The sequence below is a fragment of the Hemibagrus wyckioides genome, linkage group LG09 (genome assembly GCF_019097595.1).
Source record: "Hemibagrus wyckioides isolate EC202008001 linkage group LG09, SWU_Hwy_1.0, whole genome shotgun sequence".
NCBI classification, from domain to species: Eukaryota; Metazoa; Chordata; class Actinopteri; order Siluriformes; family Bagridae; genus Hemibagrus; species Hemibagrus wyckioides.
In genome coordinates this window covers 19752515-19773354 of record NC_080718.1, presented here as the reverse complement: position 1 = coordinate 19773354, position 20840 = coordinate 19752515, and the positions used below count along the sequence as shown (strand labels likewise).

General features: G+C 42.0%; 1 protein-coding gene across 6 annotated transcripts in view; it reads right to left on the bottom strand.

Moving 5' to 3' along the window:
* Window positions 1-1184: 1184 nt before the first annotated feature.
* Window positions 1185-20840, bottom strand: part of cdin1 (CDAN1 interacting nuclease 1) — a 63613-nt gene continuing 43957 nt past the window's right edge. For all 6 annotated transcript variants that reach the window (XM_058399935.1, XM_058399936.1, XM_058399939.1 and 3 more), the window contains one exon: window positions 1185-1704. In XM_058399935.1, the coding sequence (XP_058255918.1) occupies window positions 1569-1704 (136 nt within the window). In that variant the 3' untranslated portion in view covers window positions 1185-1568. The remainder of the gene's footprint in view (window positions 1705-20840) is intronic.

The following is a 20840-nucleotide window of genomic DNA, read 5'->3' as shown; positions in this document are numbered from 1 at the left end:
GTCTCATCTCTGACCTTCCTTTGTAGTGACAGTAAAAAAAAAGCACTATTTGGTTAGCATTGTATGCAGAAACTAATTTATAGTGGTTGACCCAAGCTCCTCTTTTGTGCAACAGCCATCTTGAAAAACAATGGCAGGAAGGCTTGAAAGCTGAGAGGAACTGAATCTGCTGTTTACTATTTTTTTCGTCTTCTTTATTTCACGTTGCATTTTGCTCCCTTTTTAAAAATGCTGGCTTTTTGTGTCCAAAAGGAGCTGTAAAGTGATGTCTAAGCATTCCATAGCTGTGCAATAAGGCTCCGTTAACTGGACGCTGGGGGGCCGTTGTTTTGTACCGTTTGGAGGAATGGGCCCGACAGAGGAAATCATGGCCGCCCCATGACCCTTCTCTGACCCCCGGTGCTTGAGGCCTAAACGGAGTGGGGGCGGCTTTAGGGTTAGAGGTTTAAGGGTAACAAATCATGTAACACTTTATTGCCATTGAAAAGTAGAGCGGAGAGGTCCACACAGACTGAAGGAGTGCTGTAAGCTCTGAAGGGCGGATGGAGGGGGAGAGAGAGAGAGAGAGAGAGAGAGAGAGAGAGAGAGAGAGAGAGAGAGAGAGAGAGAGAGAGAGGGGTCAGGGATGGGTAAAGCTCCGCTGCACTCCTCCCTGAGAGGAGCAGGTCAGAGCAGGTCTGGGCCTGATTAACACAGAGTACAGGGAGAGAGAGGGGAAGCTCTTGATCTCGCTCATATCTCACCATGGTACTGAAGCTCCGAGGGCCCTCTCTCGTCCTTCATCCAGACAGCATGCAGGAGGAGTCTCCGGGAACGCCAGCCTGAGTTCACTACAGTCTAGGGAGATTGTAAACTGTCTGCTTTTTTGTTTGCTTTTTTACTTTAACTACATACAGTAACTTTTTCTTTACAATCTCAACTTGCTTGATAGACCTGAGCAGATTTTCGAATTTCTTTCCACAGAGTACTATGACAAATATATTATTCCAGGTTATATGACTTTATTTGTTTTTAAGGCAAGTTTGACAGTCATGTGAAAGAAGGTAAAAACAGAAAGATTAAATATCATCATTACTCAAAACTCGGCAAATCTACAAAATGTCCTAAATTATATTATATATATATATATATATATATATATATATATATATATATATATATATATATATATATAAAAAAGGGAAGGTCAAAAACAAAAAAGGTCAACAGACCACACCCTTATCACACACAGAAAGAGAAAGTGAAGAACATAAAAGCTGATAATGGTGGTGACCTCTGTGGGTTTGTATAGGGGGAGAATGACTAGGAAAAGGGCTGTGATAAGAGGTCTCCTCCTTCCTGAAGGCCCAAGAGGTCCAGTCCAGGACTCCAGGCTCCCTGGCGTGATTTTGCACAGAGGTATGATTCCAGGCCTGATCCCTGGGAGTTCAGCTGGAGTTCAGGGCAGATGTTTGCCAGTAGTTGTGCGCAGCAGGAAAACTAAATTGCTTCCGGATTCACGTCTCCACCAGCAAATGCCCTGTGACCCCCCCACTCCCTCAGCCTCAGTGTCACCCTCAGCTCTCGCGTCAGCCCTGGTCTGGGCCATGGCACAGAGTCACGATGTCTGAGGGGAAACAGTCTTTAAGAAGGATCCCTCGGTCCCGCTGGCAGTCCAGTTCTGCTATAAAGCCATACCAGTAGATGACCAGACCCGGGCCAAACCTGCAAATAAAGAAATCAGTTCAGAATTACATGCAATCAGGAACTGCTGCTTTAAAAGAAAAAATTCCAAGTAGATTTTCTTGGCTTGTTTAGTCAAATGATGAAAAACCACATGTGATGGGAGAAAAAAAAAAAAACACTTTCCAGAATAGTTGCCTTTGATCCACCCATTTTGGAAACATGACTAAGAGTAGAAAACAAAAGCCATCATCCGATAAGATCGGCAGACGACGTATAAGCAGGGTACCTTTACAGTGGAACTTCAACAACAATAATAATTCTGAAGAAGAACAACGCTGGAGATTAGTGGTTTATACAGAACGCTCACAGTGAGCATAGCACCCGAAGCCACAATGGAGGGAGCAGTCTCGCTCTAATCGTGCATCTGTCAGTGCAGTTGCAGTACAATCCAGCTGTTTCATTCACATGGACACTTAAAGTACAGCCATTTTGGCTTGGCTCACGTTGCACTTCTGGAGAGCTATAAATAACATCACTCACCCGCTTGCTGAGAAAAGCTGACAGTTTTCAGATACCTTTTTTCTGATCCATTTCTTATTCCAACTTGACAGCATTTTGTATTTTCCTAGTCACTTCATATATCTAAATTCTGCTCTGAAATCACACCGGTAATTATAGCTTTTTATTTCCAAAACAGTACTGCATTATTTCACACTTTTCATGCAATGATATAAATCATTTTTGGCAGTATTTACTACGCCCTGAAGAAAAGTGAGGAGCCCGTCCATCGAGGAACGATCACGGCTAGTTCTTTGAACTTCGAGATTCAGACATAAAGTTGTGTCAGAGTTATGATTCTTTTTTAGGTGAGTGCAGAGATACACATGAATCCAGATTATTTAGTGAAACTGACTGTCTAGAGATAATAAATGGGGCTTCGATGTCCCTACTGAGGCAGACAGGAAGCCGCCTGACGGGCTATGCGGCGCTACAGGAAGTTCAGCCCTGAGGAACAGTTCATAAAGTCCCAACTGTGATCAATCATGCCATCAGCGAAAATACTGTCATCTCTATCAACATCAGAGCCATGATTAGATACACTACACTGCATTTAGCTCTCGCACACCTCCATCACATCACTGCAATCATCATCTACACTATGGTTATTACAACTTTCATCATACACGCCCTCATCCCCTACTTCCTGACTGCTACTTCTTGCTATATCTATAAATAACAACCTGTTTGACCTGCATTGGACAAGTCGGGGCAACTGAACTGTGTAAATAACCTCAAACCCCAGCAGAGGTGCAGAGGCTTCAGTATGAAGAAAAGCGAGTACATGCGACGGCAGACCGGCATTCCCTGTTTTACAGGCTGTGATTTACAGTTCAGTATCTCTGGGCAAACACGCCAAAACTAACAGCCCTGGAGAGAGAGCGAGCCCAGATGCACTGCAAGTTCACCACAAAGTCACACATAGCTGAGCCATTCAGTAGAGCAGTCTATGGTGCAAATCCCCCCCCAACCCAATCTCCCCTCCCTACTCTGTAAGCGCCCCATATTCTTTTCCAGTGCTGTATGGATGGTCATTCTTTTTATGGAAATGTTATGGAAACAAAATCTAAACATTTACATTAGATAACTTTGGAGCAAGGTTAAGACAGACTTTTATTGAGCATCAGTGTATATTGCTCTTTTCAGCCAGCAAGACAGGGGGTGCAACAGGAAAAAAAAGGCAAGAAGGTTGTAGTGAGAAGGGAACGCAACCTTCTGAAAGGTTAAAACTGTACATCAACAGATAAGGCACAAGTGTACGATACATCATATCCCTGGGTTGTCAGGGGCGTCCAGGCACAAATTGAAACAAGCAAAATTATAAACACTGGGGAACGGTGTCACCAAGGCTGCACCGTGAGGAAATAAATGGAGTTTGAATTCTATTTTGAATTAATAAAAGTCCATACCAGGGGGACCTTGAAATAAATCATAGAGCTAAAAAACTGGTGATACAACGAATAGGTTGTTGGCAATGGAATGGGAGGAGGTGAAGGGCAAACAACAGGGGTCTCAGGTTAAGGAGACAGGCTTGTGACCATATCAAAATAAATAATAATAAAAAACCCCAATGAAAGGTTTCCATAAATAACATGGCAAACGACACAAGGATCAGATCATAATTGTGGTCTATTATGCGGGCCAGTGCTCCATCACCTAAAGCTGGCACCCGCGACGCTCCGGGAAAGTCGGTCATCTTCCAATAAACATCTAACTGCGTAACGAGTTGGTGAAATTGTTTGTGAAATGTAGCTAATTTGGAGCGTGCTAGCTTTGGCGGGCGGAGTAAGTGGGATGCCGTGGAGAGCGCTGCTGGCAGACACACTGCCATTAGCCGTAACGAGCGGTCTGCATTTGATTTTGAAGCAGGTGCCATGCTGGTTAAAACGGCAGCTTAATGAGAGCACAGCACTTAAGAACAAAAACCCAAATGGAGGTGCTGAGAGAGTAAGCTGCCATTAGGGCAGCCACCCCCCCCCCTCTCTCAATGCACACGTGTAATCGCAGCGTAATTAAATAACTAATTACAGCCCTCCATGGTGTTGTCTCCAGATCACCACAGCACCATTTAGCATGTTCTATAGAATACCTTTTTATCATAAACGCACCTAAGGCTTGAACCAAACCCCTTAAACTTCTGGGGCTGAAGTAAAACCTAAAAACTATGTAGTTCCACAGATTTTCTAAATGTAGCACAGCACAAAAGGTACTGCACAATAAATTCTTAGATAATCTTTCAAATGGCAGAATGTAAGCTGTCCACTACTCTCTATCTCACACACTCACAAAAAGATTTTAAGACAACATTTTAGGAGTTTGGTACAAATACACCTTTGTTACAAATTTCATACATCTGGCAAAGTGCTGACATCCATTACACTGAACCTGGACTTTTTATGTTGCACTACCAACCTGTACCACAACCTGTGGTGACAAAGTGTGAATATAAAAGAGAGAGGAACAGAGAGAGAGAGAGAGAGAGACCAGGGTTTGTGCTGTCACAGCTTTGGCCTGGCCTGGCTTTCGGCTGGTGATTAATTGGTGTTTATTTATAGGGCTTGAACTGGGTGATAGGGGGCGGGGGGCCGACTCAAGGCTGCAAGCAAGGCGATATCAGCACAGAACCTCCGTCTCGCATGTTTTATTCGACCAGCCTGGGGCCCTGGATACAGCAGCCCAGTGATAACAAAAAGCTTCCACACAAACAGGATATTTGAAGAGGCATGGCCTCGCCTGGACAGAACAGTGCAGGCGGTAAACAAGAATTGTGTGCTGGTCCACTCTTCATAAATATCACAAATAGCCAAACAGCCTGCCATTAACATCCACCAAGCTAAAGACAAACTCTTATTGTACTGGAAGCATTCAATTCTCTCAGGTATGTAAAACACAAACACAAGGTTGTGATGGGCTACACTTGGCCTTCAAATGAGCCCCAGACACCAGCAAAGTAATTAAGCGAGAACATACTGCCATAAAAAAAAGTCCCGTCCTTGTACAGGTGTAATTTTTGAAGACGTTTTTATGTCCGCTTTCTGCCCCTGTCAATGAGGTTTCAAAACTCGATGTGACGCAGATGCCCCTACTTGCTCCTTGTTTGATGGCAGAGTGTAGGTGAAATTTACACCCACAGGCATGGCTTGTCAATACAAGCGGGGAGATTAAAGAGGGACTTAAAATGGCATTTTATCAGCAAACCTTGGGCACCTTCACGACCCTGAGGACAAGAGCTGCCTTTGGTTTTGGATCTCATTCAACCACTGACCACACCAGCACCAGCCAAAGGCTCTGCCCGTCACACATATTGATAACCTCATTAATGCGAGAACGTAAAGACCCTCACCCTCATCCAGCATGTGGCTATAATTGTGTAAAACCGCACAGCGCTCATTATCCTCCGCTCATGTATTAATGACCACCGTGCTACTGGTGAGGTGAGATCCAATAAACGCCTGGCCTGTCTGTGATAATGACTAAGGAGATGGCACTTCCACTTTTAGGCACTTAATTTCCTTTGAAATGACAGGGTGAAAAGCAATGAAGACATTGGCCAATGCCAAAGGGTCAGCAATCAGGAAGATCTGATTGACTCGTCTAAAAATACAGAAAAATGAGACATGTACTAATGCATTTGGTTTTCATTAAAATGAAAAGCAAAAATGAGACCACAGATGAGAAACCATACATGCTTTCTTTCTCCATTTTGGGAGGCGGTTGTTTGTCTTTGAAATTGTGCTGCCGTGAAATGCACAGCTTAGATCTGCAGAGTCACGCTCTGACTCACTTGGACATGTGCTCGCCTGCTTTGGCCACATGGCAAACACAAACAACCAGCAGACCGGCCTATGATGTGTTCAGAGCGAGGACCAGGGGGTGGCTCAGAGCGTTCTGCAACAAAATTTTCTGATAAAAGTTCTACAGAACATGTGCAGATTAGCCAGCTGTCCTTCACACAGGAGCAACTGTGCCACTTTCATGACTGGGTTCTTCTGAGAATTGGGCTCACAGAGAATGGCTAACACACACACTCACTCACTCTCTCTCTCTCTCTCTCTCGATCCAAGTGTCAGACCCAAGTGTCATGTGACCTGGAGTGTAAGAGTGGTCTGTTCTGTTTCACCATAAATGCCTCAAGTAAATGGACCAAAACCTCTAATGATCTTAAGGACAGATTCCTTGCAATAATGTTTTTCAGTACAGATGTATGGTGGTATGGTGTGTGTGTGTGTGTGGGGGGGGGTAACCTCTGGTTACTGTCTATACAGAATTTTGCACATTCTCATGTGTTTGTGTGGGTTTCCCCTGGGTTCTCCACTTTTCTCCTACTGTCCAGAGAACATGCTGGTGGACTGGTGACTTGCCCCTTGGTGTGAATAACTGGGTAAATGTTTTTGTGTGGTGTCCTGTGATGCACTGATGTCTATTCATTTGTGGCTAGTACACAGTTATTCCTGGATCTGCTCCAGACTAGCATATCTGACTAGGATAATGAGAGGATTTTCCCAATCCAAATCAACCAAGCCGTTTTAAAGCAGTGAAGATCAGACAGTTTTGTATATTACCAGCTAATTTACAACAAACAAGAAAACCATCAGTGGGGACACAGAGATAAAAAAGCAGTGATGCAGGTCTATAAGGACAATAAAAAGTGCCTTTGGTGTTAATTAGCAGATGAGCTCATGTTATAGTGATTAACGGGTCTCTCTGTAGCATGACAAGGAAGAAGTTAGCATGATGATGAGCATCAGTGGGACTTTTGCGACAGTGTCAAGGGGATACGTGTTCCTTTAACCTGTTATTCTTAACTCCCAGTAGCTCTTGTCAATAATTAGCAAATCTCTCTTGAGGAAAAGGAACAAATCCTCCATTTTGTTTTGAGAAAGCCTGGCCACAAGACATGTCCTAATCCTGCCCTTAACCCTGCCTGCTAATGTGTTTCCAATTTATGATGAGCCCCTCTGCAGCCAGGCTGCTAATCAACAACAGTTTGGAGTGTAACCTAAGCCGGGTCTGGCTGGGTCGACCCAGGCGCCTCTGTGCTGGAGTGTCCAGCATCTCTGGTGCATAGAGACCTGTAGCAGACGTGTTTTGTTCAGATAAACAAGTCTGCGTCTCTCAGGCTGCAGGGTATGACTCTGGTGTTTAATGGTTTGGGTGACCTGATCGTGCTTGCACACACATGGGTGAAGGAGACTTTGAAAGCTCTCACCACACAGTCAAGTCTTTTTTTCCCCTACTTCTTCAGAGTGGCTGGATTTATCTTTTATTTACTTATTTAGTTTTATTTAAAAAAAAACAAAAAAACAAAAAACTGCTCCTTAGCTGGCTGCAAATTACTGCTTCATTTTTCCAGTTATTGGATTTGCATGGCTAAAAACGGAGGAGGACAGATAAATTACTGTTTCTTATAAATAGGTGCGAAAGTTAGTTGTCTGACACCCAAGGTGAAAAAAAACACGAGGAAGAAAAAGACCCCCCAAAATAAGCGCAAGCAGCGTAAAGACGGCCTGTGTGAAAACAGACCTGGCTTTCATCCAAATTGCCACCTTTGGAGGTGCACAGTGGTGTTACCGCCTCTAAATCAACATGTCAGCACCACAGCATCTGAACTTTACCTTCAGCCTATATTGCTCACAGCTATTCAGCAGCTGTAATGAATTGTAACTCCAGTCACCTTGGCGCAAAAAAACAAGAAGGCCAAAGAAAAAATGTGCAAAGAAAGAGAACGATTTTTCACCTGTAGACGGACAGGACTTAAATTTGTTGTTCACTGACAAACAATAATAATCACACTGGGCCATCAAGGGGGAGTCTGGTAGACTGAGGTCAAAAATTAGGGCTCAGTTCTGCCCCGTATCAAGCAGAGTGGATTTAAGAGAGAAATTTGTGCGCTAACTCAGCACCATGTTTACATTCTTGGGGGTAATTTTAGCCCCAAGGGGACATACAAGGGCCACGGTGTCATTTAGCTTCATCACTAACCAGTTGGCTCGGTGTGGGACCAAAGAGTTTGTGGGTGGTATAGAGATGCAATGCACCAAACACACCACACACACAAACCTAACATATAGTCAAAAAGCAAAAAAAATTAAAATCAGAAACAAAAGAAAATATCTTTCAATTTACGCTGTATTTAAGTACTATCTGAAAAAGTTCTCAGGCAATTAAACAACAGCACCAGCAAATAAAATATTTAAATACTGCATGGATTTTTGCCCTTTACTTCTAAGAATATTCCAGACCTATAATGACTTTTTCCAGATTTATAGCTACATTTTTTTTACACTTTTTAATATTTTGATTTCTGCCTAATTTAAAAAAAAAAAAAAAAGATTATGTGCATAAAACATAAAAGAAGAAATGTATTAAAGGCAGATTTAGCAGAAAAAAAGAGGAAATGTTAAAAGACCACAAATGTAGAGCATTAGTATCTTGATATTACCCAAATTTTTGGGCCAAAATATTTTTTCTTCATTTTCATAAAATTCCAGTCTTCTTTTCCAAGTTTGGAAATTATTGTCTTTAAGTATAATACTTTTTCCAGACATTCCAGATCCGAACGAAACCACTGTATGACATGGAATTTTAAACTCTTCAATAAACAAACTACTGGCATAACAATTTATTGATTCCAGAAGAGGAAAAAATTGTTTTTTTTAAGATTTAATAATAAATTACTATTTGAATGAAATAATATTTAAATACAGTAGTTTTGCCATTTTAACAAAGGGACTATGAGTCAAATTATAGACATTTTTAAACAATGCAGTCAAAAAGCCTTGCAAAGATAAAACCCTGCAAATGTTTTTAATTCCTTCACTCGCACTGTGTGGTATGATATACGGAGCACCGCAGTTGGCAGAATTATCTTTGATGATCTGCAGCACAAATCAAATTTCATTGTCGTTTTAAAAAATTTACAAAGCAAACAAAACATGAGCAGGACCCCAGTGACCAGGGCTTCAGCTCCTCTCATTCACAGCATCATGCGGCTTCAAAAACATCACCAGGCTCCTGCATGTGGACTGGCCACACTAATTAGCCAGGGGATCAAACTGGAAGTTAAATATTCCGAAACATGTAATGGAAGGACGAAAGGGTAACGTGCCGGGGTCAGGCTGACGCCAAACACTGGTCCTCAGGCAATATGGTATTGATTTTCACTCGTTTGGAGGGGTAGGGTGCTGTGTGTGTGTGTGTGTGTGTGTGTGTATAGAAGGGCAACTAGGGCGCTGAGCTTATGGACCGTCATGCTGACAGTTTAACCCTGTTTTCTAAAGAAAACAAACAGAAGGACGTCCTCATCTGATAGCACTGATCTGTGGATGACACCATGTTGCTCTCAACAATGTCTCTTTTGCCGAAGGGGAAAAGAGGCTCAGGGACGTAAACCCAAAGTATAAACCTAAAGCACAGCAGTAGGCCACAAGCTCTGACTACAAACAGCATCACGTGCTGCTTTACAGGTGCTCAGTGAACCAAGACAGAACTGAGTCAATTGCAAATACTAGTGACTTTCTGTAATTTTGCTTAAGGTCACTAAAAGGGCTTGAAGTCTAAAAAAGGGAGGAATATTAGTCAGAAATAGATCGCATGCTGTTATAGGAAAATCATCCAGTCCTCAATGGTGTGATATTGTCCTATAACGGCACAGTCCTGCATGTGTTATTGCCTTTACACAACAGTGAATTGTCAGTCATTACAATCTTTAATATTTTAATGAACAAAATATCATGCTGTGTAAGTGTGTAGTTACTCTATAGTCATACTTAATGCAAATGTTATGGAACGCCCACAAAATAGGTTAGTTTGTGTCATCATCAGGTTACAATAGCTATGAATAGTCATTGTGTTTTCTTAAAAATGTTACCAAGAATCAGGAAAGTGCAATGTTTTGTCCTTTAATACTTCCTGTACTGAACGTTATACACAGTGCTGACACTGGAAACTCCTTCCATACAGAAAGCTTCACCATTTGGATGATGCAATTTTATATATTAAAAAATCTGTTTATTTGCTTTAACCTTGTATTATTAAGTGAGCACTGTAGACATTCCTTGTGAATTTGCTGTTACTACAACAAGAAACAAGAGCATATCAGAATGATCAGTACATTTATGTTACTGCTGCACAAGCTGCGCTGTTACAGAAAAGTAAGCTACAGCCTCTGATTTGAGAATTTATCCTTGCTGTAGCACAACATAAGAGGATGAAGGGTATGAGCACAGACCCTGGCTAAAGATGGGTTAAAAAAAAAAAAAAGAAAAAGAAAAAGTTGCTTTCTTCTTCCCTATATTATCGTGCTTTGTCAAGGGTGGAAGGTCTGCAGCTTTTGGTCATTTTTCCCCTCTGATGACTTGAAAGGGGGAAAAAAAAACAACAGCCCACACTTTTCTCTTCAAATTGCCTCATCTCTCCATCAGAATGCCAAAGGGGACTCCATTAGCCAGACCCTACACAGTCCTGACCTCTCCTCGTCTCACACACCACCACCACCACACTCAATTTAGCTAGCCCCTTCTTCCTGAGAAGCATGTCCACGTCAAATTAGAGCGGGCCCCCATTGTCCTTATTATGGCTTGGGAAAATGCCATCATGACTGATGCTACGGGGTCCCTCGCTTGTCACTAGTTGTCAGCCAGACGTGGAGTTTGGATACACATAGCTGACAGGTAATCTTAATGTCTTCAATTAGCCTAATTAGTTGCGTCATAAACAATTTGATAAGTGCTCGGCCAATGCAAACAGATAAACACACTCACACTCCTCACACACACACTCCTGCATGATAGGCAAAGCACCAGACTGTGTAGATGTGTGTGTGTGTGTTAATGAGAAGGGTAATGGGTTTATCAGTGACGAAGTGCATGCCTTCTCCTTTGTCTCCCTGTGTCCCAGCATGCTCAGCTGTGCAGTGCTTTGTGCTACCTGGTCACTTCAAATTGTACCATCTCCTTTCATTAGCACATCGCCCAGTGAGAATGTGAAAGGCTGTGACAAAATTCATTTAAAGGGAGTGGGAGCAGATTGCCTGAAGCAGGTGCTATAAGGGAGATAAAACAAATGCAGGTGACACTGTGTGTGTGTGTGTGTGTGGATGTGAGTGAGAGAGAGAACAAGATGGGGTATTTTCTTTATCATCAATAGTGGAGAAGTGTGTAATCCCACATCCAAGATGGCTTTCTAAATAAACATTTAATTCATTGCTATATTTATAATGAATGTATATAAAATTGAAACATTTGTATGTTATCTCTTTGGACTAAAACAGAATTGAGAATATGCGACTGGATTCCTTTTTTCAAATTCTTCCTTATTGGGCTAAAAGAAAAGAAACAAATAAATGAATATATCAAAACGATCCCCATCTCATTTCATATGTATGTAAAGATTTCTTTTATTTACAACTGCTCGTTACTGACCGGCCACGCAAACCCCACCTATCCTTCACCAGGAAAAACATTCAAGCTCAAAACCAACAGATGATCAACTCTCATTCTAATTCGAATCCGTTCAAAGGTGCAAAAGCAAGCATTTTCTGACATGCCAACCGGAGCTGAATGTGTAAGAGAAAAATGACAAAGTACAGATAAAAAGATGAGGCCTGGAGGTAACCTGAGCATCGTGAGCGAGCGCCGGTCTCGGCTGTGCAAGCCCTCCAGAGCAGGTGCCCGATGAGAGCTGGTGTTATGCGCGTCACAGACAATTACAGGAGGAGGGACAGATCCACGGTGGACCCCTGTCTCCGCTCTTGACCCCCGCCTCAAGTGACGACTCAGACAGCGAAAAAGAAGGAAAAAAAAGGAAAGAAGGCCCTTCACAGGAAAGTTGTAATAGGAAATTGCTTTTGGCAACTATTTGTTCAGCACCAGAATCATTTTTTGTGCCAACACAGTGAGCCCCATTGGAAAACAGGGCAGGTCTCCCTAATGAGTAATCTATTTCAAAGCAGTCTTGTCTGGGCATGACAGTTTACTGAGAGGCTTGAAGAACTGGTAATTACCAGTGTTACGGGGCAATTAATGCATATTACACTGCGGCACTCACGGCGGTGACTGTCAGCTCCCCAATAAAAATGAGCACTCTTCAGCTAAAGGGTGACATTAATTGGACCTTTAATGACTATGCACAGGAACCAAGCCAAATAGGAACAAAACAGGGGACTCTGCCTGACTTCAGGAGTGGGGTGGAAATTGTACTAAAAATGAGATTAATTGCTGTTGAGAGACGAAAAAAAAAAGAATAGAGGAAGTATAAAAAAAGAGGATGAAATTATAGGCTTTGCGGAACAGGGGGTTCTTGTTGCAATGACAATTCTTAATTATCTTATATATTCTTTATGTTTGGGGAGGGCCAGTAATAGCTTCGGCGGGGTTAGATATGAGGTTAATGTGAGGCGTAGGGCACGATCTCGCATCTAAAAATGCCCAGAGGAATTTCTATTTCTATATTTCAGACTATATAAAATAAGTCATTCATATGTTAAAAAAAAAAAAAAAAAAGAGAGAGAGAGAGGGAGGAAGCGGTGATTTGCTGTCTCTCCAAAGCCTCTAAAGAGGGGGTTTGTTTTTGTGTGGTAATGAATGAAGAGCCACTTCAGCAGAACAGGGTTAAAAAAAAAAAGAAGCCTATTGTCTGTGCTATAGTGACCGAAGTGGAAGAAACTTAATTAGCAGTGGAATGAAGAGTGCTTCAGCTCATGACACCTCTGAAAAGACTCGCTCCTCGGATGCATCTTAAACAAGCCGCTAAAAAACAAAGTAGCCAGTTCTTTCATTAACACCGAGCAGAAATTTGGTGAAACTTCAGCGTTTGACAGAGTGTTTATTTATGAGCGGATAGCGCTGGCCATATTAAGTAGCCTTGATTAATGCTGTTTATCTGCGCACGCGCCACCTGAATATGCAAGCGCACGAATCAAAAATATTCACATGCAAAACATGCAGACATTTGCATGCATTTTTGATTTGGTGTTTCCGCAGCACTTAAAATATGCGGTAGGAAGGAGAGCAGCGCTGCCTGGTGCGCTGTCACGCCGCACACTCACACTGTCATTGGTGATGAGAGAACTTCCCAGCTTCAAAGCAGCTTTGCGTTCGAAAGGAGAAGGAGCAAATATTTGAATTGCAAAACCACATCATCTTCCGACGGGAGAAAATTCAAGACAACTTCCAAGAGTTAAAGACCTACATTTCCCCCGAACAAGCGAACCCTCAGCAAACTGTTAAAAGGAGGGGGCCTCTAACGTATTCTGTATAAGCACCTTCCTCGGTAATTTAGCGTATCCAAATTTGTGTAATGGGATGTGACACATTTCAGAGGAGGGCTCAAGAAGAAATATATAAATATAATACGAGGAGAGCACCATAAAAATGTTTTAAGTGAGCCTTGTATTAAGTAGAAATTCAGCGTATAAATCCAGGGTTCTCCAGCGACCTGACACAGTTTTGATTACGGACTGAAGTGTAATTACTTAAGCCATCCTTAAGGAGCGGAGGAGTTAGGAACTGCATGATACTCCACTGCCAGTTCTGTTCCATCACCAGCTACTGTTCCAAACCATGCAGGAAGCATTTGCTTACAAATAAAAAGATGGTTTACTCAAATCCATTTGCTGAGCTATTTCTACTTTTTAGTTGTAATGCAGGACTAAACAAAAGCCAGTTTCAAAAATCACATCATTCTGGGGGGGGGGACAAAAGGCTATAATACCACCCCCCATTACGAAAATATCCCCAGCCCCATCAAAACAATAAAAAAGTAAAGAAATAAACAAGCACACAAACAAATAAATAAAATAAGCAAACAAACAAACAAAAAAACCCAAACAAAAACTAACAAAAAATATCCCAAAACATTATGAAATTTGACATTTCTCAATTTTATACCAGAAATATGCCATTTAACACAAACACAATAAGACAGCCATGGACAGCATTTATATCAACAAATACCAAGAAAACACTCTACAACTGTGGGTAAAAAAAACATACTTGGTATTGCATTCATCTGTTTGTTTGCAAAATCAAAAACACTGCCAAAAACCATGTTCAAAACATTTTTTGGCTCTAAAATGTTAAATATTACCAAAAGCTCTCGTGTTTCTCCTTTGCTTGTTTTTCCATCATGTCAGATTCATTTTAGGACTGAAATTAATGAACAATCTCCAAGTGACCCAGATGTGTATCAGCAATTACTGAATAGTTAGTAGCAAGAATTGGCTAAATTACTGATTGTGTTTGTGCCTGATGAACTGCTAATATCAATCACTGTTGGCTTTTTAAAAATAGCAACAGGGTGATGGTAAAAGCCATGTAATGACACAGTGGCTGGAAAAAAAAAATCTGGATTTCTTCAGATGATGCAGATTATGAAGATTCAAAATTACCTACATTTTAGTTTCACAGAGAGAGAGAGAGAGAGAGAGAGAGAGAATCTGAGACAATCCAATAGAAGAGCTCAAGACTGATATGTACTATATCATGCATTTGCATTTTTTTAATTCATGAATATTTGATATCTAGACTTTGTGTGATGAAACAAGTAGGAAACTATTCATTTCCTGTTTAGCGTGATCCAAGAAAAGCAAAAATGAAATAAAAGAAGTTCCTTTGTTTTTCCATTTTGAAATAAAAAAATGAATGAATGGAATTTAAACATGTCAGGTCTGTGTACATTGCTCTTATAGGAAGGAATGTCCGTGTTGTGGCATATTCCAGAAAATGAGCTCCTTAAGTATATGTGGAAAATATTTCATGTGGCATGTTCTAACTGTCTCCATCCTGACACTGTCTGTCAATCATAGGTGGTTTAGCCAAGTTAACACTGATTTATAGCTAAATCATATGAATACCTACAAGGCAAGGGTTATAAAAGTTTAGTAATAAAGATCAGTGTGTTGATGGCTTCTAGCGTATGAAAGCATCCACTTGTAAATCAGAGTCGTAGCGCTAGTCCTTGGCACACAGGACATTACTACGAGTTATTCTGATGTACGCGTCCCCGCCCTGCCCTGTACTCGGCGCCCGGCCTAGGCACAGACGAGCTGGAGGCAGACACGGGCAGAAATCAAAAGCTTCAGTGATGGATAACTTTAGTGCACAATGACCTCTGTCACAGAAGGTTTGCCCTAAATCAATCTGAGCGATAAGGAGCAGCGCACACCTTGGTGTGTTCACGGGGGCGGCCCTTATCTGCGCCAGGAGGAAGTCTGAGTAATAACTAAAGACAAGCTACGAAGAAATCACTAAACCCAGATTGTCAAACACAATTTACAAAGTATATTCCCCCTCCTCCGGCGCTGCAGAAACAGTCATTATGAGAGAACGGGTGATAGGAGCCTGTGTTTGTGCACGAGGAAAAGAAGAAGATGAAGAAGAGTGAGGGACGTGGGGTCACACAGTGCTGCAGGGCCTCGAGAGAAAAAGAAAGCCTTGGGGCTTTGAGTCGTACATGTCGGGCCGCCACAGACTGCCTTCATTTGCAGTGATACATGTGGGGAGGGGTTGGAGGTTGAAGTTGAGAGGAGGGCCGACAGGAAAAAAAGGGACCGAGAGCTTCGAGGAGATTACAGCACTTAACATGTTAAGACCTTTCAGGAGTTTCCCCATTCATTCGAGCTCTTTTCCTTTTTTGGCCATTGAGTCTATAACTTTCCACGTGGTGACATCAAAAATGGAGCAACAGACCAAACATGACACCGAACATCGCAATTACGTGACCCCTTTCTGTCGAGCGTTTCAAAAGTGCGGCCTTGAATATGCTGATGAAAATCTGTTTGCTTTTTCATCCGAAATGACATTTGACAATGCTGGTAATATTTCAAGTAGTCGCACAAACATTCTTGCAGGCCATGCCATTTTTTCCATTGCTTGGACAGGAACAGGTAACCTCTGCTGAAAGTTTCCCATGAACCCAGGGATATGAATCGAAAACAAGACAGCGGAGAAAAAGAGGTCTGACATTTTGAGCCATAGTGTTTGGTTTCACTCAGGCGGCTAAGGCCAAATGTTTTGCAATCATTATTCAAGGAGGTTTATCCCTTTTCTGATTCAAACCACAACGAGTACTGAAAACAGAAGCGGTCATCTTTTCTGACCACAGCCGAGCCTTTAAACAGAGCCTCGAGAGAGAGACTGCGGACTGTCAGCGGGTCCGCGGATCGAGTTCCACTGCCTGCTAAACCCCATCACCAAATTAGGTGAGGTGCAGTCCTCTGCCCTCGTCAGTACGAACGCAATCAAGGAAGCGTATTTTGCAATATGATTCAAATTAATGATGGAGAAGAAAGACAAAACACTGGAGTAGCGGCAGCTTGATAGCCGTTACTTTTACATTACAGATACTTCACGTTTCATATGCTTTACTTTGGACAGAAGACCACAATGGGGAACTTTTGAGCGGGACGGGAGCTCGGTCTGAAGTTAATAGTTTTCACATTTATTACAAGCACAGAGGAAGAGAATGCAAGCAGGCAGGCAGGACAGTGATCTGGCATCAGCTAAACACAGCTGGGGTGAAACTGGCACGCGGCAGCTTGTGTCATGCGGCTTTCACCAGACAATACTGATTTTCTCACTGATTTCAGCTGATGTTATCATATATTCATTATATACGACATATATGACATTGTGATATCATCATATTGGAAAAAGTGGGTTTGAGGAAATTTTTATTCGAAGACAAAAATGGTGAAAAAAGTGAGAGACATGTGGAAAGATTTACATTTTTGATTTGTAACAGAAACAGATCTGTCCACATACTAAAAAAAAGACAGATAAAAAAAAAAAAAACACAAAACAACAACAACAAAAAAAAATGATACGGTGATGACATGCAGAGCAAGAAGACTGGATCTCTTCTGCCTACTGTACAAACCCATGGGGTGCACTACGGCCATGCTTTATGGCACTGAAAAGAACAAAGGCCACTATGGAGCCTTTGAAGCTTCATACCATTCATCTGAAGGAGCCGAACACTTTAAACTGATTATACATATGCCGTGTGTGTGACAGAAAGACTATGCTGACCTGACAGATATCAAACATTAGTTTGAATGGATGAGTGAAATCAAAGGTCACTGCTCGAGTTCTCATCTGTCTCTGATTAAGCTCTGACCAATGGCTACAAGGTTAGCTGTGTTTAAGCGACAAGGCAATCGAGAAGCAAGAGAGTTATCCGAAACTTAAACCAGAAATACGGCCAGGCGAGTGCAGGCCGCCCATTTTTCCTTGTTATAAGCGACACGACAGGAAAAATGTAAATCAGATATGGAATAAATATATATATATAAAATCGGTAGCACTGAATGAAATTTTATATGATTCGGGAATATTCGATTCGGTTCATTTTGTGGGATCTCTAGCAGTCTCGTGATGTGCAAGATGATAAAAATTAATCCAGGTATCATGACAAGAAAACTGATATCATAACATGGAAAGGTTGAGTTTAACAAACAGCACCGCGTACAGCGACATACGTTTCAGAAAAATAATATATCTTAAACAACAGTGCTAAAGAAATATTAAACAATTAATATTAATATTTCTAATCAAAACACAGAAAGTCTTCACAAATATGCAAAATACAAGAGTCTTTTTTTTTTTGTTGGAAAACCTGCATATGAACCTAACACAATGATGAAAGAGCAGAAATCCCTCCTTTCTGCTACACAAATGAAGAACACATTTCCCTTAATGCTGAGTGCAATACTGAAAGTGATTTGTATACCATGACATGTTTGTTATTTTGGAGACCTGTTTATAGATACTTAGCATGAGGTTGCTAATTGTGATATATACAGCCGCTCTCTTCGTAAGGCTAGCCGTGCTTTATAAACTGCCTGTTTGCTTGGATTACCTCTTAACCTGAAACTCTCAAAGGCTCTGTAGAGAAACAAATCAAACTCAGGCCTTCACACTGCGATCGCGTCCAACGAGGTCACCATATAACAACCGAGAAGGGAGGAGGAGGAGGAGGAGGAAGGAGGGGGGAGAGTCAGTCCCGACTGAATAACCCCACAGTGACGTTTATGGATACTGTAGCGCAGAGCCAATCCCCTGCACCACTGTGTTCCCTTGATGAGGACTGTCGAAACGAGCCAACATCTGCTCCTCGATTAGGACGACATGATGGCGGCCCGCTGTAATTGATGGTCTCGTCCACAGAGCTAAGAGAAGTCTGAGAGAGCTGGGCAGGAAAAGGGACAAGGCTGGGAGAGGGACAGTGGACCTAAAAGAGGAATACGTCCCAGTTATTTATAAACAGCCACTTGTCACGGACGACCTGATTCTCAGAATGAGCCGCCCACCAACAACATCTGCAGCTGGAAAACTGACCGGCTCGAATGGAGAGCAATTCCCATATCGTTTTTTGACAGTGCAAGTTCATTTTTTTTTTACATTTGAAATGGATAATATAATCCGACAAAACAAAACACAACAGCAGTCCACTCAGAAGGTCCACCAAAATGAAGAGCAGCATGTACGCCTGTCCTCATAAATATCAATGTGCCGGAACAGCCGCCAGCCTTAAAAAAAAAAAAAAAAAAAAAAAGAGAAGCTAATCACCCTCCAAAAGCAATCACACGCTTGCAATGGCATAAAAAGGAAACCGCAAATATGCAGTCTTTCTCTGACCATTTAATACACAAAAAGGTTCTCAGCGCATCCCTGTTCCTTCAGACCAAATGTCAGGGGCACGCTGGTTTACTGAGGAACAAAAGGCCAGATTGTTTCCATTCACTTGGCCACTTTAAAAGGTGTCTGTGGTGTCCTTGAGCCAGGCTGCAGCCTCATGCTCCAGTGCTCTCCTTAACCCTGCGTCTACAATAGCCGAGTCTTCACACGAGCCCAGCGCGAGAGTCGTTCCCTTCAACCGGCACGCCAATGTTTCACGCTTGACTTTGGCAAGTCATCTGACCGCTCTGATGGACGCCTGGAACCCAATCCGGCTGCGCACGTCTCGAAAAATCACATTTCGTTAGCCTTTAGAAGAAACACTGGGTGCCTTATTGTGATGGACTTGAGGACAGAGTATTTGGGCATTATGGAAATATTAAAAACAAATGGAATGAGGTAATAAATATGAAAGGATAAAGTTCAATCCGAATCAGATATTAACTGTGACAGAAATGACCAGTATCTCATATTTAGCTGGAGCAAGCCAGGGGAGCGTCGGGTCACGCAAACAATCATGTTTCTGTTCTGATTCTCAGTACTGATGTCAGTGGCTTTTTGGGATATGGTCATTAAGGTTAACTACAGAATATATAATACCATCATGGGAGAACCGTTCCAGTACCGGAGCTTGCCCAGAAATTTTTGGATAGCTAGGATTTAAAAGAAGCAAATGTATTTTTCTTAGTGACACAACAATTATGATCAAAAGCCGTTTCTTTCATTTTATTTTTTTAACACACACACAACTCTGTACATAACCTCCACACCCTAAAGACCTCCAAAAGATCACACCTAAGAAAATGCTTGCATTGTTTCCACGTTTTCTGATGCGAGTTGACATGTAAGAGATGGGAGATTCGTGTTTTTTTTCCCAAGCTCCAGCTCTATTTGTTACCAAGATACCAGAAAAATAACCTCTGGTGTTCACCGTCCCGCACTTCCAGATATCTCTGGAGTCAGAGATATGTGCGTGCTCAAAAACCATTTCAGCCATCAAAGTTCTCCTGTTAGATTGGGTTTTACAAAGAGGCATTTTAATAAAGTCACACTCTGCTCTCTGTGCTCCCATACAAGATCTCACCAGGATGACAAATGTTGCTGACTTCTGCCTGGAATGAAAGCCAGAAGGTCAACGAAAGGGGTGAGATGGAGGGAAAAAAATATAGGTGGAGGGAAGCATGGAAAATCCTACATATGCTTCTTTACCTTCAAGTGATGTATATCTCAACGTTTAAGAAAGCTGCGAGGGAGGGAAAAAGAAAACGAAATAAAAAACTAACTTGACACAAAAAGTTCCATAACTAAACAGGAATTCAATGGAAAGGCATGTTCCAGCTCCCAATTACTTGTGACTTTCTTTGCAACTGTCAGATAGAGATTTCAGAAATTGCACCCGTGCGCCTGTGTGTCCCGCTGCTCGTTTCCTCAGCACATCCTGCGCGTCAAAGCCGTTCTTAACCTCAACTTTAAGCGGCGAATTTGTATAATGCGCCGGCACAAACCCTCCAGAATAAATACGTGAAATGAAGGCTTAGCAGAGGCTAAATCCTGCAGCCGACGGCAGGCTGAAACGCACGGATTACATGCACAGCACGTTAAACAATGTGCCTAAATATGCATTGAAATCTGTAAAGCATGAAACCACCTTGTCATTCGCCATTAGTATTCCGAGTTGTCGGTCATACATCTTGCGCTTGGGTGTATCGCCGTGGTAAATGTCATGTGCTGAGGGTCACAAATTCCAAGAGGATTTCTTGATGTCATCTCCTGTCAACTTTATTCCTCCAGAGCTCTTAACGATTAAACTGTCACAAAGTGCTCGGTGTTGCACAGGGCCTGTGTTCGTGAGAACTCAGCAAAAAGGAAAAAATAAAATAAAATAATGGTTGGAAATATTGGAAGTAAAGAACTCTGTTCTGTTCTGCATGAAATGAGGCA